This window comes from Onychostoma macrolepis, chromosome 18, assembly GCF_012432095.1.
Source record: "Onychostoma macrolepis isolate SWU-2019 chromosome 18, ASM1243209v1, whole genome shotgun sequence".
Classification (NCBI taxonomy): domain Eukaryota; kingdom Metazoa; phylum Chordata; class Actinopteri; order Cypriniformes; family Cyprinidae; genus Onychostoma; species Onychostoma macrolepis.
The window spans coordinates 160,001-176,113 of NC_081172.1; the positions used below are offsets into that span (position 1 = coordinate 160,001).

The following is a 16,113-nucleotide window of genomic DNA, read 5'->3' on the forward strand; positions in this document are numbered from 1 at the left end:
TGGGCCGAGGCGCGCGCGCGCGCGCGTGTGTGTGTGTGTGTGTGTGTGAAACCGGCCTGAAGTGCTGCTGGTTTCTTAAGAAGCTGTAGGACCAGTTTGTGCGGTCAGCTGAGTTTCTCTCACACAAGATCAAAACTGCAGTCTGATTATTACATCATGAAGTCTGTGGCACTGCAGACTGTTCCTGTAAGACTCTCAGCATTTATGCTTTCAACCACAATATCACAGTGTAAATATACTGTATATATAACTGATGTCACATCAGACACTTTAAGTCTGGATTAATAAAGGCTGGCTCATAGGTTTTCCACACTGTGGGTGTTTTATAACGATGTGCTGTTGATCGATTGTGGCTCAGTTTTCAGTGACGGGGTTATAGATTAACCTCGTTCTCCACACAAACCTGTGACCACGAGGAACTATCTGCTGTTTGGTGATAAAGTGCTGGGATTAAACCCTGAACCCCTGCGGATGAGCCGTGGCTCGGCTGAATGAGGTGCTGGACTGGACAGTCTATTTAAACCACAGCGCCGATGGCTCCAGTTACATGAATGGAACAAGTTCACCGACGCTGATCTGACACATTGTCAAGCTGCTGAGTGTGTGTGTGTGTGTGTGTGTGTGTTCAGGACACCGTAGACCCCACATGCTCCCTAACGCCTGGTAAATGACGCTCTCCGGTGGGGATTGAAGCCTCGTCACAGATGGTGTCGGTCTCAACCATCTGCTGCTGCCCGGAGCCGAAGCCAGTGACTTACAGCAGCAGCGAGCATCATGAGCCCTTCGTAGTGCTGATCAGTCCAGATCTGCATCATGAGCCCTTCGTAGTGCTGATCGGTCCAGATCGGAAGACAGTAAGAGTTATTGTTGAAGGCTCTGAGCTAGTTATCCAAAAATGTGGTCAGACAGGTCGTCTTATGCCACAAACGCTCTAAATGCTCGGTAAAAGAGCACATATTGGTGGAATAAACCACAGCAATGATTGGGAGAAACAAATGACACCAATTATATTTAGGTATTAAAGGCATTAAACGTTGATTAAAAACGATCATTCTGTCATCAGTGGGCTGCAGTGTTATTGGAGTAAATGACCAATCACTTTAATCATCATTGTACTGGTTGACTTTGTCCAGTCTGATCTGTTCTGGGAAAATAATAGACAGATATTGATCATTCCTGTGTTTGTACGGCCGCGGCTGAAGTCAGATCATTGAGTCATTATTCCCTGTTTATCGCTGTGAAGCTGCTTTGAAACAATCTGTATTATGTTTGAAATAATGTGACTTGACTAAAAATGGCAAAACTTTTTCCAAAGCTTGACCTCCTGACCTCCGTATTAAGTCAATTTAACAGTTTTGTTTAACTGTATAGGAGTAACCCATCCTCACAATACCCATTAAACGGGCGACACACACGTTGTGTGAAGTAATCTGCACAGACTGCTGGTTTGAGCGTTGAAATGTTGATTGATCAGCAGCTGGAGCTGATAGATCGTGTTCTGTCGGTGTGTTCTGAGCGTTCACGTCTGCTGCTGTGTGAATGTGAGTAACGGTGTGTGATTGTGGCGCTGGTCGTTTGGTGATTTGGTGTTGGAGCTGTTTGACTTGCAGGAATGTGTGTCCAGTCAGGGCCCCGCCCACTCCACGGTCTGCTCCAATCAGAGCGCACTGAGGTCAGAGTTCAGGTGTGGCGCTGTGGGTGTGTGTGTGCAGGTAGAGCCGCATTCCTGCCGTGGCTCGGCTGAGAACAGGGAATGTTCTGGATGCTTCTCTGTGATGATGTGTGAATCACACGCGCGTCTCGTCATTGTCAGGTTATTTTGAGATCTGGTGAAGCGCTCGCGTGACTTCCTCATCGACAGGACGGTCCTGTATGTTCCTGCCTTCTGTACTCTGCCACACCTTCCTTCAGCACAGTAAAAGGCGTTTGGAGTCGTGTCATCTCATCATTCACGTGACCAGTCCTCCTGAAACAGCGTTAATCGCTCGAGCGTTCAGAGGCTTTACTCATGAATGAACGGAGATGGTCCTCCTGAAGCGCTGCTAATCAACCTCACGTTAGCGGTGTTTCTGCATGCCGCTTGAATGCGTTCAGATGCGATGTGAACGTAACGTCAGCCTGCGGGCCGATGATGTTTGAGGTCGTCATCAGAAATCACGTGACGTCTGTGTCAAATCTAAATCCGATCAGAATTAATGAGGAAGGCTTTAATGAGCTGAACTGATGCACTCTTTCTCTCGCACACACACACATGGATATTTCTCAAACCTCTGCTGTAATTACTTAAATTCACTTTAAAATCCAAAACCTTTCACATTGTGAGTCCGTTATTTGTTTAAATTATTTTTGAAAAGTAGTGATGTCATATTTTATTTATCTTGTTTTTTTATTTTTATTTATTTTTGATGTGCATTATTTACAGTGCTGGGTAGGTAACTTACATATTGTAATCAATTACTTATTACAAATTACTAGATGGAAACTCTAGATGGCACAGTCCGATAGGTCAAACTCAATCTGACATAATGACATCATCATCTCATAGCACAGCTGATTGGTTCTTTTTGTGTCAGCAGCCAATGAGCTCGCTGCTGTACATTCATATATTTGGCTAGTGTTTGCTGTAACAGTTTGCATCGTGCTTCAGAAACCCTCCACCTTCCCCAGCTCCACCTGTATAGTTCTGCTACAGGGTGATTCATGTATGCAGGGGCGCATTAATGCACAGGCTTCAAGGGGCTGAAGCCCAGGGGCCTACACTGGAAAGGTGGCCCACGGGCTGCATGTAAATTATATTTTTCTAATAATTATTTATATGGGAATTTTCAGCAGTGACAATAGCACAAACTCACACACTCATTTTCAGCGACGCCCTGGTTGTAGTTGCCTATATAGTGAATGGTTCGGTTTAGGTTCCCGCCACACAGTTTGTATAGTTGGTACGTTCCACCGATATACTGTAAGTGGAATGCACAATCAATGCATTCGCTTATTTCGCTAGTAAAGTAACGTTAGCCCAGCACAACAGTGTCTTTATGATTAACAAGAGAAACAACACTGCTGTGTGAACTGGATCGGACAACTTTCTTAGCATTCACCTGTAGTGGATGTAATCTGTGTGTCTGAAGGTTTTAGATTAAGGTGCTGCTTCAAAGTCTCAATTTTAAATCCAGGGATGGAAAAATAGGAATCGTCCTATAGCTTAAATGTGATCATTAAAGTTTATTAATTAATTAAATGCGAGCACTGCATGTTTCAAAATAAAAACGCAGTTAACAATCACCAAACAGCCCACATTTATGCCAACATGTCGTGTTGTTTCGTTCTACTGATGATGAATAATGAATATGTTGTGTGATTTGTGGTGTTTAAATCATACCTGTAAACTCACATTTCAGCCAGGGAAGTTTTGATGGCATTTTCTTTTCATATTACCTCTGTATAAAGCCTGTAATAATGTAGTGTTTACTTTATGTAAGGGCTGCTGTTCCTAAGCGCCAAAGAATGAATTTGCATATTCACTTATATTCACATTTTACGCAGAGCAGTGTTAACTGGCATATTAACAAGAAGAAGAAAAAATGGAAGCTTTAAAAAAATAAAATAAATAAATAAATAAAAAATTCTTTCTGGGGTTGGGGGGCCTGCCGTAATGCTGTAGCCCAGGGGCCTGTGGTTATCTTTAGGCGCCCCTGCATGTATGCTATGGGGTTATTTCATATATGCTGTATGTATAGCAGCAGTATTTCTTTCATGCTCACAGCAGCATGTTGTTTATCATTGTCGTGTAAATTACCATGCCAGTCCCTCCGAGAGCTGTCATGATAGAAATTATAGTTTGTAACGTAATCTGTTGGATTACACATATTAGGCAATGTATTCTGAATAATTTGATTACTTTTACATTACTTTTGACCTGAAATATATGCTATTCTTTATCAACATTATGACGTGTATTAAACATTACATTATGCCAGGTTTTCCCAAACTGCGCTTCATGAATGAACTACAGGGGGTTTGAGAGTGGATGAATAGCTAATAGGGCAAATCAAATTCTGAATAATTTAATGCCATTGTATGAATAATATGTAATCATGTAATCTATGAATAAGTACCTATACACTGATTATTAGCATTTTAATGTAATATAATCTAATTACAAGTACTGAATTTTGGGAATCTGATTATGTAATCCAGATTACATGTAATCAGATACAACCCAGCACTGTTTAATTAATATATGTTTATGATACTGTACATTGCATTGTATTATCTGGCATTGTGAAGTGCAGCTGGTATCTGTAATTCATTTAGACTTAATGATAAATCATGGTAAAACACAAATATATAAAGTTGCTGAGCAGAAGCAGCTTCATAAATTTAGATTCATTTTCCTGAATGTGGGTTTCATTGTGAAGCACCTTTTCTGATGAGATTTTTTATTTTTATTTTTTGCATTCAGTGAAATACCTTCATGTTCTTCATCAGATGTTTAGAAATAAACTCATGTCTGTGTTTGTAGAGTGAATGGTCTTCAGTCGGTTGAGGATCTGCCTTTTATTTAGGCTTGTTTTGCCCATTATCACTCTGCAATAACTGATTGTGATCGGTCAGTGGTGTCCTCCTGTCGTCTAATGACCGTCAACTGTATAATTGGTCGTTGTCTCAGTCAGGCATCGTTAGCATGAGGTGATGTTGGGTGAATGACAGCTGTAGGTCATCACTGATCTTCAGAAGCTCTGGCAGATGATGTGTGCTTTATTCTCATATGAGTGCAAACTGTGAAATAAATGAACAAATACTGATAATGTTTTAAATATTAATATCAAGCTGAAGTTGTTGTTGATTTCACACACAGATGAGTGTGACTGCAGTGTGTGGTAACCTGAGCTGATCTTCATGTGATGTTCCTGTGACGTGTGTGTGTGTGTGTGTGTGTGTGTGTCACAGGGAGCAGCCGATCTTCACCACCAGAGCTCATGTCTTCCAGATCGATCCCACCACTAAGAAGAACTGGGTTCCTGCCAGTAAACAGGCCGTTACCGTCTCGTACTTCTATGACAGCTCACGCAACAGCTACCGCATCATCAGCGTGGACGGGTCAAAGGTCAGACAGACACATGTGTGTGTGATGGAGTCAGTGTAAGAGTGTCTGCTGATGCTTCGATCCACAGTCTGAGTGGTCACACACACACACACACACACACACACACACACACACACTGAGGGTCTTCCTCTGCAGAGGGTTTATGGTTCATGTTGCCATGGAGATTTGGATCAGTTCCTCAGTATGGAGGCGGCAGTGATGTCACAGCGCAGACCTGCTGAGAGTCTCACACACACACACCTGCTGCTGTCACTCTCATAGAGCAGATAGATGAAGACTCACACTCACATTAGTGTGTTAGTAGCAAGCAGACAGACAGACAGACACACACACACACACACCTGCTGCCGTCACTCTGACAGCACATATACACACACATACATGTGTTGAGGTTAAATAGCTGGCTGAACTCACACGTGTTACTCTGATCAGCTTCAAGAGTCACACAGAATCAGTAAGAGTGAAATACTGAAGAAATGAGGTCAAATACACAAAATACACAGCTCTGTGTGTGTGTGTGTGTGTGTGTGTGTGTGTGTGCGTTTGCTCGTGTGTTACAGTGAGTGTGTGTGTTCTTGCTGCTAATTAATCAGTCCAGCTGTCTTTATCTGTTTCTAACAATTGTAATTCTGACATTTGAGTCACATTTTGGAGAATTATAGAGAAGTGATGTGTGAAAGATTAAGGACTGACACCAGATCAGCACTCTGTTATTTATTAAAGGCCACCTATTATGCAAAATCCACTTTTACATGGTGTTTGGACATAAATTAATGTTGGCAGTGTGTGAACACAACCACCCAACAATAATAAAAATCCACCCGCTCCTCATTTTTTAATCCCATTTAAACCAAGTCAGTCTCACAAGGCCTGCCGTTTTGACTCTCACCGCAGTGTGACGTCACATTTCAGAGGGCGGGGCCACGGCGGCTGATTGACAGCCCTGCATTGCTATAGTTTCCGCCCTCAGCGCTTACGCTGTTCTTCATTTTCTCCACGCTCGAGCAGATGTAACATCAATAATGTCTGACAAGCAATCCCAACGCTCTGTGTTTGCATGTAAGAATGAACATAAGAGTCTTCATTTTATCCTAACATCTAAGCTACTGAGTGTGCGTACATTAAGTATTTTTTAACAAATCAGGGGTGCGTTTCCCAAAAGCAACTATGGTCGCAAGTTCCGTCGTTACGAATAGAGTTCAATGGAACTTATGACCATAGATAGCTAACGATGCTTTTGGGAAACACACCCCAGCGCCGTGCTTGTGAGATTAGTTCGTGCCGTTTGTAGCGTGAGATTTGTTTGGTAGTGTGTATGTTTGTGTGTATGTGTTACATTGTGATGTGTTTGTTTTTCAGGTGATCATCAACAGCACAATCACCCCCAATATGAACTTCACAAAAACATCGCAGAAGTTTGGCCAGTGGGCCGACAGTCGTGCAAACACGGTGTTTGGACTCGGCTTCGCCTCCGAACAACAGCTGTCAAAGGTCTGACAATACACCACGCATGCATGCACACACACAGAGGCCGTCACACATGCATACTCACACACACACACACACACACACAGGCCATCACACATGCATGCACACACGCACATGCGCGCACACATGTTTGTTTTAGTGGTTTACGGGGACTCTCCATAGGCGTAATGGTTTTTATACTGTACTTACTGTATGTGCTATTGTCCTACACCAACCCTACACCTAAACCTACCCCTTACAGGAGACTACAGGCATTTTTAGATTAAAAAAGAAACACCATTTAGTATGTTTTTTAAGTCTTTTGATTTACGGGGACATAGGCATTGTCCTCATAAACCACCTTCAAATTGTAATACCTCTGTCATACCCATGTCATTATACAAATTTTGTCCCCCCACAAAAACCTGTACACACACACACACACACACACACACACACACACACACACACACACACACACACACACACAGGCCATCACGCATGCATGCACACACACACACATAGGCCGTCACACATGCATGCACAGTTGATGCGGCTGTTTTTGATGTTGATGTTTTATAATGATCTGAATCGGTCGCAGCACATGTTTCTGCAGTAACTGTAGGAGCAAAACACCTTTATGAAGGTTCATATGTTAATTTTATAAGACTTTTGACAGTCAGAGGTGTAACCGTCCCAATCCGTGTTTTTTTTCCTGTCCTGATCTATGTTCTTTCTGTTTTACCTCAGTTTGCTGAAAAGTTCCAGGAGGTCAAAGAAGCTGCAAAACTGGCCAGAGAAAAATCTCAGGAGAAGATGGAGACGTCCAGCGATCAGTCCCAGGTACATGGGGCACCATGATCGTCATCTGTGAAAAACAAATACGCAATCCTACTGACAGAAACATCAGACAGCAGAAGATGTTTAAACTGAGCAAAAAATGAATAAATAAATAATAAAAAATAATAATAATAAAAAAATAAAATAAAATAATAATAATAATAATAATATATAATACATTTATACATTTTAAAATTAATTAAAACATAATAATATACAAAAATAAAAATGAATAAAAACATTCTAAAATGATAAATAGCATTAAAATAAATAAATATATAATATATATTATATATATATATATATATAAAATGAATTAAACTATAAATTTAAATTATAATAAACAAACAAATATATATTATAAAAATAGACCGAGAAACAATAAATGCATTAAACTATGCATTACAATTATAGTAAATGAATGAATCATATAAATGAAAAACTTCAAATAATGAATAAAACACAAATATAACAAATATAATGTATAAATGCTCCATCGGGACAAGACCACGGGAATCAGATAAGCCCTTTACACAATCTAACATGGCTGCGGTTGGAGTTGAACTGCGGGTTTCGTCTGGTCAGAGGAGGACTGACCCCCGACTGAGTCTGGTTTCTCCCAAGGTTTTTTTCTCCATTCTGTCTCGGAGGGAGTTTTGGTTCCTTGCCGCTGTCGCCTCTGGCTTGCTCAGTTGGGGACACTTAATTTCTAGCGATTATCGCCGATTTGATTGCACAGATACTATTTAAACTAAACTGAGCTAGACAATGACATCTCTGAATTCAATAATGAAATGCCTTTAACTGAAAATTGAAAACTGAGTGTTTAATCTTATCATTATACATTACTGACACTCTATCCTCCAATTTGATACTGTTAAGTGCTTTGACACAATCTGTATTGTTAAAAGCACTGTATAAATAAAGATGACTTGACTTGACTTAAAGGCTTGTGCACTCAACTGTTTGCGAAATGGAGCTTTGTGCTCGTGTGTCAAGTCAAGTCAAGGCACTATTATTTGTATAGCGCTTTTAACAATACAAATTGTGTCAAAGCAGATTTACATCAGCTTGATATAAAGCTGGGTGGCTTTATATCAGCTTTACAGTTTTTAGACGGGGAAACAGTGTGTCGAAATAGTGTAATTCTCCTCTGGCCAGACAAAATCAGCAGTTTAAATCTAGGCTGCATCAGAGTCAGATTGTGCAGAGGACTCATCTGGTTCCTGTGGTCTTGTCCCGATGGCTGTCTAGATGACGAGGTCTTCACTGGGCATCTGTCTCTGGGGCTCATCTAGTTGTCCTCGTCTCCGCTGACGTTCAGGGCTGTAGAGGTCGTCTCTAGGTGCTGATCCACCATCTGATCTGGATACGGAGTGGATCGGGTGGCTACGGTGACCTCGGAATAAGAAAGAAACAGACTAATATTAGCGTAGATGCCATTCTTCTAATGATGTAACGAGTACATCGGGTGTTTTGGGAAGTGTTCCCAGTTCCGGACCTAATTAATGCAGCCTACACTGTAAAAAAAAAAAAAAAAGTTAAGCCAACTTAAAATTAAGGCAACCAGCTTCAGCAGATTTTTCAGTTTGCTCCACTTATTTTTGTGGGAGATTCTCTAATTTTTGTTGTATATACTTAAAACGACAAGTTGAGAAAACTCAAAAATCTGCTGAAGCTGGTTGCCTTAATTTTAAGTTGGCTCAACTTTCTTTTTTTTTTTACAGTGTAACAATCCCTTAACGGATTCAAATTATAGAAATGCAATAGTGTATTATGTGTAAGTCAGGCTAAAGAGATGGGTCTTTAATCTAGATTTAAACTGACAGAGTGTGTCTGCCTCCCAAACAGTGTTAGGTAGATTGTTCCAGAGTTTGGGTGCTAAATAGGAAAAGGATCTGCCGCACGCAGTCGATTTTGATATTCTAGGTATTATCAAATGGCCAGAGTTTTGAGAACGCAGCGGACGTGAAGGATAATGCAATAAGAGCTCACTCAAATACTGAAGTGCCAAACCATTCAGGGCCTTATAGGTAATTAGCAAGATCCTAAAATGTATACGATGTTTAATAGGGAGCCAGTGCAGTGTTGACAGAACCAGGTTAATGTGGTCATACTTCCTGGTTCTAGTCAAGTCAAGTCACCTTTATTTATACAGTGCTTTTAACAATACGGATTGTGTCAAAGCACTTAACAGTATCAAATTAGAGGATAGAGTATCAGTAATGTATAATAAGATTAAACACTCAATTTTCAGTTAAAGGCATTTCATTATTGAATTCAGAGATGTCATTGTCTAGCTCAGTTTAGTTTAAATATTATCTGTGCAATCAAATCGACGATAATCGCTAGAAATTAAGTGTAAGTCTAGTAAGGACTCTAGCTGCTCCATTTTGAACCAGCTGGAGTTTGTTTATTAAATGTGCAGAGCAACCACCCAATAAAGCATTACAATAATCTAGCCTCGAGGTCATGAACGCATGAATTAATGTTTCTGCATTTGACATTGAGAGCATAGGTCGTAATTTAGATATATTTTTAAGATGGAAAAATGCAGTTTTACAAATTCTAGAAACATGTTTTTCGAAGGAAAGATTGCTATCAAAAAGTACGCCTAGGTTCCTAGCTGATGACGAAGAATTTACAGAGCAGCCATCAAGTATTAGACAGTGATCTAGGTTATTACATGCAAAAGTTTTTGGTCCAATAATTAACACCTCTGTTTTTTCAGAATTTAGCAGTAAGAAATTGCTAGTCATCCAGTTTTTGATATCAACTATACATTCTGTTAGTTTTGCAAATTGGTAAGTTTCATCAAGCCGCGAAGAAATATAGAGCTGAATATCATCAGCATAACAGTGAAAACTAAAACCATGTTTCCTAATGATATCTCCCAATGGTAACATGTAAAGCATGAAAAGTAAGGGGCCAAGTACTGAGCCTTGAGGTACTCCATACTGCACTGGTCAGATAAGTACGATTTGAACCATGACAGTGCACTTCCTCTAATGCCAACCTAATTTTCTAGTCTATTTAAAAGAATGTTGTGGTCGATAGTGTCAAACGCGGCACTAAGATCAAGTAGCACTAATAGAGAGATACAACCACGATCAGATGATAAAAGCAGGTCGTTTGTAACTCTAATGAGAGCAGTCTCAGTACTATGATATGGTCTAAAACCTGACTGGAAATCCTCACACACATCATTTTTCTCTAAGAAGGAACATAGTTGTGATGATACTACCTTTTCTAATATCTTTGTTTGTTTTTGTGTCCTACCTCTCATTTGGCACAAATCCAAATATTCCATAATATTTCCATATTTGCGATGTATCTGAATACAAAACTATTTTTTATTATGAAAATTATAGGCTTTGTAATTCAGTCGCGTTCCAACGGTGATACAGACGAGGGTGCGCTGATGTTTGGTTCACTGTATTTTATTTTGATAAAGTACCAACTGCGCTGTCAAGTTAGCAATGCCGGAAGTGATATGTTTTGTGTGTGTGCGCACCGGCGCAATCACTTCAACCGTTTCCTTATACAAGCAGAATCAACTTAGAAAATAATCCGTAATTTATTTTCTTATTAATAATGCATCACTGTAAAAGGTCTACTTTTATTTGTGGACACACACAATGAAAACAAAACATTGTGCTTTTGTTAAAATAAAGAAAACAAATAGGATGTCACTTTCTGCCATTTGAGTTTCCTTTCTGTGAATAAAAATTAACTGAAACTCGGCATATACAGTGGGGAAAATAATGATTTGATCCTCTGATTTTGTAAGTTTGCCCACTTAAAAAGAAAAAAAAAAGGGTTTATCATTTTTATGGTAGGTTTATATTAACTGATAGAGACAGAATATCAATCAAAAATCCAGAAAAAAGCAGCATACAAATGTTAAAAAAATATTTACAATTTAGTAAGTCAAATAAGTATTTGATCCCCAAGCAAAATATGACTTAGTACTTGGTGCAGAAACCCTTGTTGGCAAGCACAAAGGTAAGACGTTTCTTGTAGTTGGTCACCAGGTTTGCACACATCTCAGGAGGGATTTTGGTCCACTCCTCTTTACAGATCCTCTCTAAATCATTAAGGTTTCTTAGCTGTCTCTTGGAAATTCGAAGTTTCAGCTCCCTCCACAGATTTTCTATAGGATTTAGGATCCATTTGCCCCTCAATGTGGTAAAGTCGTCCTGTACCCTTAGCAGAGAAACAGCCCAAAAGCATAATGTTTCCACCTCCATGCTTGACTGTAGGGATGGTGTTCTTGAGGTGATAGTCAGCATTTCTCTTCCTCCAAACACGACGAGTCGAGCTGATGCCAAAGAGCTCAATTTTTTGTCTCATCTGACCACAGCACATTCTCCCAAGCCTTCTCTGAATCATTTAGATGTTCATTGGCAAACTTCAGACTTTCTCATGATCATCCTTACCCAATGAGGCAAAATCTTGCACGGAGCTCCAGACCAAAGCCGATTGATGGTTGTTTTGTATTTCTTCCATTTCCGAATAATCGAACCAACAGTTGTCTCCTTCTCACCAAGCTTCTTGCTGATGGTTTTCTAGCCCATTCCAGCCTTGTGCAGGTCTACAATCTTGTCCCTGATGTCCTTTGACAGCTCTTTGGTCTTGCCCATGGTAGTGGAGAGGTTGGAATGCAAGATACAGATTCTATGGACAGGAGTCTTTTATACACACAGCGAGCTGAAATTAGTATCTTCTTAAAGTGACAGGACTAATCTGTATTCCACATGTGCACATAACCAATCTGTGGGAGCCAAGATTCCTGCTGGTTAGTAGGGGATCAAATACTTATTTGACTTACTAAAATGTAAATCTTTTTTTAACATTTGTATGCTGCTGGATTTTTTGTTTGATATTCTGTCTCTATCTGTTAAAATAAACCTACCATAAAAATGATAAATCCTTCTCTTTTTTTCTTTTTTTTTAAGTGGGTAAACTTACAAAATCATCAGGGGATCAAATAATTATTTTCCCCACCGTATGTTTTTTCCCCCTGTTTATCTGTTAACTAAATGAAATATATTTCAAGTATTTATTCCTTGTATGTATATGTAATGCAGATTTTATATATATACAGTGGTGTGAGCCTTTGTGTTCTTTTTGGTCAACAATGGCTTTTGCCTCGGAACTCTCCCATGGATGCTGTTTTTGCCCAGTCTCTTTCTTATTGTTGAATCATGAACACTGACCTTAACATTTAATTTCTAGCAATTATCGTCGATTTGGTTGCACAGATACTATTTAAACTAAACTGAGCTAGACAATGACATCTCTGAATTCAATAATGAAATGCCTTTAACTGAAAATTGAGAAAATTGAGTGTTTAATCTTATCATTATACATTACTGACACTCTATCCTCCAATTTGATACTGTTAAGTGCTTTGACACAATCTGTATTGATAAAAGCGCTATATAAATAAAGATGACTTGACTTGACTTGACCTTAATTGAGGCGAGTAAGGCCTGCAGTTCTTTAGATGTTGTTCTGGGTTCTTTCATGACCTCCTGGATGAGTCGTCTTTGTGCTCTTGGAGTAATTTTGGTAGGCCGGCCGCTCCTGGGAAGGTTCACCACTGTTCCAAGTTTTTTCCATTTGTGGATAATGGCTCTGACCGTGGTTTGCTGGAGTCCCAAAGCCTTAGAAATGGCTTTATAACCCTTTCCAGACTGATACATGTAAACTATTTTGTTTCTCATCCGTTTATGAATTTCTTAAGATCGCGGAATGATGTGTTGCTCTTTAAACATGCTTCACTTTGTCAGACAGGTTCTATTTAAGTGATTTCTTGATTCAACAGGTCTGGCAGTAATCAGGCCTGGGTTTGGCTCGTGAAATTTAACTCAGCTTTCTAAAATAATGTGGTTAATCACAGTTCTTTCATGATTTAATAGGAGGGGGCAAGCACTTTTTCACGTAGGGCCAGGTAGGTTTGGACAGCTTTTTTCCCTTAATAAATGAAATCATCATTTAAAAACTGCATTTTGTATTTACTTGCATTATCATTGTGTAATATTAAAATTTGTTTGATGATCTGAATCTTTTAAGTGTGACAAATATGCAAAAAATTAAAAGAATCAGGAAGGGGGCCAACACTTTTTCACACCACTGTGTGTGTGTGTATATATATATATATATATATATAAAACATTATAATTTAATATAATATTTAGTATTATCACATCTAGGTGGAATTTTTATGAACAATATTAAGTGAAGAGAAGTGATTAATTCTCTCCTTTTCTTTTGTTGTTTGATTAACAGTTGATGACAGGTTTATACAGTAGGATGCTGTCACGGAGAGCACAAATCTAATATACTGACTAGCATTCGATTGTTTGTTCATTTAAGACATAACTGACTGTTTAGTGAAAACTCACCAAGACAGACATTTTGACATATACATCAGTCAAAGTAGCCATATTTGTCCGTGTTTTACTCCGTCTCGAATCGTGCTCATGGAAAGCACTTGAGAAACCGCAGCTCAGTGCTTTGAACTCGTTTTTTTAGTATCGAGCAAGAACGGAACAGAGATTGTATACGACAGTCACGTTACATGATTTGGATGTTACATAGAAAGCATTAAATACACCACATTAAAGGAACATTTATATTTTCGTAACCGCTGGCCGAAATCAAAAATGAAACTGAAATTAAATCATCTTTGAGAGGAAGGGGCCCTCCTGGTGTACATGCGTATGTTGCGTATAGGGAGGATCGGCTCTGTGTATACACTCATTGCCAAAAATATCGGCACCCTTGGTAAATATGATCAAAGAAGGCTGTGAAAATTAATCTGTATTGTTGATCCTTTTGATTTTTTATTTAAATAATTCACAAAAATCTAACATTTCATTGGATAATAAGAATTTAAAATTGAGGGAAATATCATTATGAAATAAATGTTTTTCTCTAATACACATTGGCCACAATTAATGGAACCCTTTTATTCAATACTTTTTGAAACCTCCATTTGCCAGTTTAACAGCTCTAAATTTTCTCCTATGATGCCTGATGAGGTTAGATAACACCTGACAAGAGATCAGAGACCATTCCTTCATCCAGAATCACTCCAGACCCTTTAGATTCACAGCTTCTTCTCTTCAGGTCACTCATGTTCTACAGGGTTCAGGTCAGAGGACTGGAATGGCCAGCAGAAGCTTGGTTTTGTGCTCAGTGACCCATTTTTGTGTTGTTTTTGAGGTTTGTGTTTGGATTATTGTGCGGTTGAAGATCCAAACATGGCCCATTATAAGATTTCTAACAGAGTCAGTCACTTATTGATTTTTTTTTATCTGTTGGTATTTGATACCAACATCAAAAATACAGCAGTATATTTCATTGTACACATGGGGTACTTTTTATCCCTGTGTTCACCAAACCCATCTTGAGTGTTTGCTGCTAAAAAGCTCATTTTTTTTTGTTTCATCTGACCATAGAAGCCAGTCCCATTTGAAGTTCCAGTCGTGTCTGATAACTTTGTTTTCCCTCCTATTTATATTTCTGTGAAACAGGAAGCCATGGCTGGATAATTTCATGTTCATAATCACCCTGGAGTGCTCAAAATTGTGAATATGAATGGGAATATACTTCAGAGATATTTTACTCATAAGAATTTCTAGGGGTGCCAATAATTGTGTCCAATGTGTATTTGAGAAAAACATTTATTTCATAATGATATTTCCCCCCATTTTAAATTCTTATTATCCAATGAAAGGTTAGATTTTTGTGAATTTTTAAAATGAAAGATCAAAAGGATCAACAATCATATTTACCAAGGGTGCCGATATTTTTGGCAATGAGTGTATATAAAACAATTTTATTTTATTTTTCCTTATTTAGAGAAAGTAAATCCAAAGTTCTGTCATGAAACTCTACACGGGTTAAACTCAAGCTGACATAATGACATCATATCATGGCTGATTGGTTATCTTTGTATCAGCAGCCAATGAGCTCACTGCTGTACATTCAAATACTCCGAATCAGAATGAGCTTTTATTGCCAGGTATGTTAACACATACGAGGAATTTGTTTTCGTGACAGAAGCTTCCAGAGTGCAACAGAACAACAGTGACAGAACAAAAAACAGATAATAAAGAAGAATTAAAAAATAGAACAAGTAAATAAGGAATAACAATACACAAATTAACAATTGTATGTACAGGTATGTTACAATAGGCAGTTTTGTATGTACAGGTATATTATGTGCAAATTGAAATGTAGACTAAGTATGTGTGTTAGATAAATAAGTGTATAAATAGTGTGTGTTCCACAATTATTGTCAAGTGTTTATGAGACGGATTGCCTGAGGGAAGAAACTGTTCCTGTGCCGGTCGTTCTGGTGCTCAGAGCTCTGTGGCGTCGACCAGACGGCAGCAGTTCAAAGAGCGAGTGTGCTGGATGTGAGGGTCCAGAGTGATTTTGCCAGCCCTTTTGCTCACTCTGGATGAGTACAGTTTTTGGAGAGTGTGGAGGGTTGTACCAATGATTCGCTCAGCAGTCCGGACTACCCTCCGTAGTCTTCTGAGGTCAGATTTGGTAGCTGAGCTGAACCAGACAGTTACTGAAGTGCAGAGGACAGATTCAATGATGGCGGAGTAGAACTGTTTCAGCAGCTCCTGTGGCAGGTTGAATCAGTCAATGATGTGCTGTTTTCATCAGACATCAGT

The 16,113-nt window shown here is 39.1% G+C and overlaps 1 protein-coding gene across 5 annotated transcripts in view; it reads left to right on the top strand.

Annotated features, from left to right (window-relative positions):
- The window catches only part of homer2 (homer scaffold protein 2), a 28,124-nt gene that overhangs the window by 4,731 nt on the left and 7,280 nt on the right, over positions 1–16,113 (top strand). For all 5 annotated transcript variants that reach the window (XM_058751733.1, XM_058751732.1, XM_058751734.1 and 2 more), the window contains 3 exons: positions 4,951–5,107; positions 6,467–6,598; positions 7,325–7,417. In XM_058751733.1, coding sequence (XP_058607716.1) covers positions 4,951–5,107; positions 6,467–6,598; positions 7,325–7,417 — 382 coding nt within the window. The remainder of the gene's footprint in view (positions 1–4,950; positions 5,108–6,466; positions 6,599–7,324; positions 7,418–16,113) is intronic.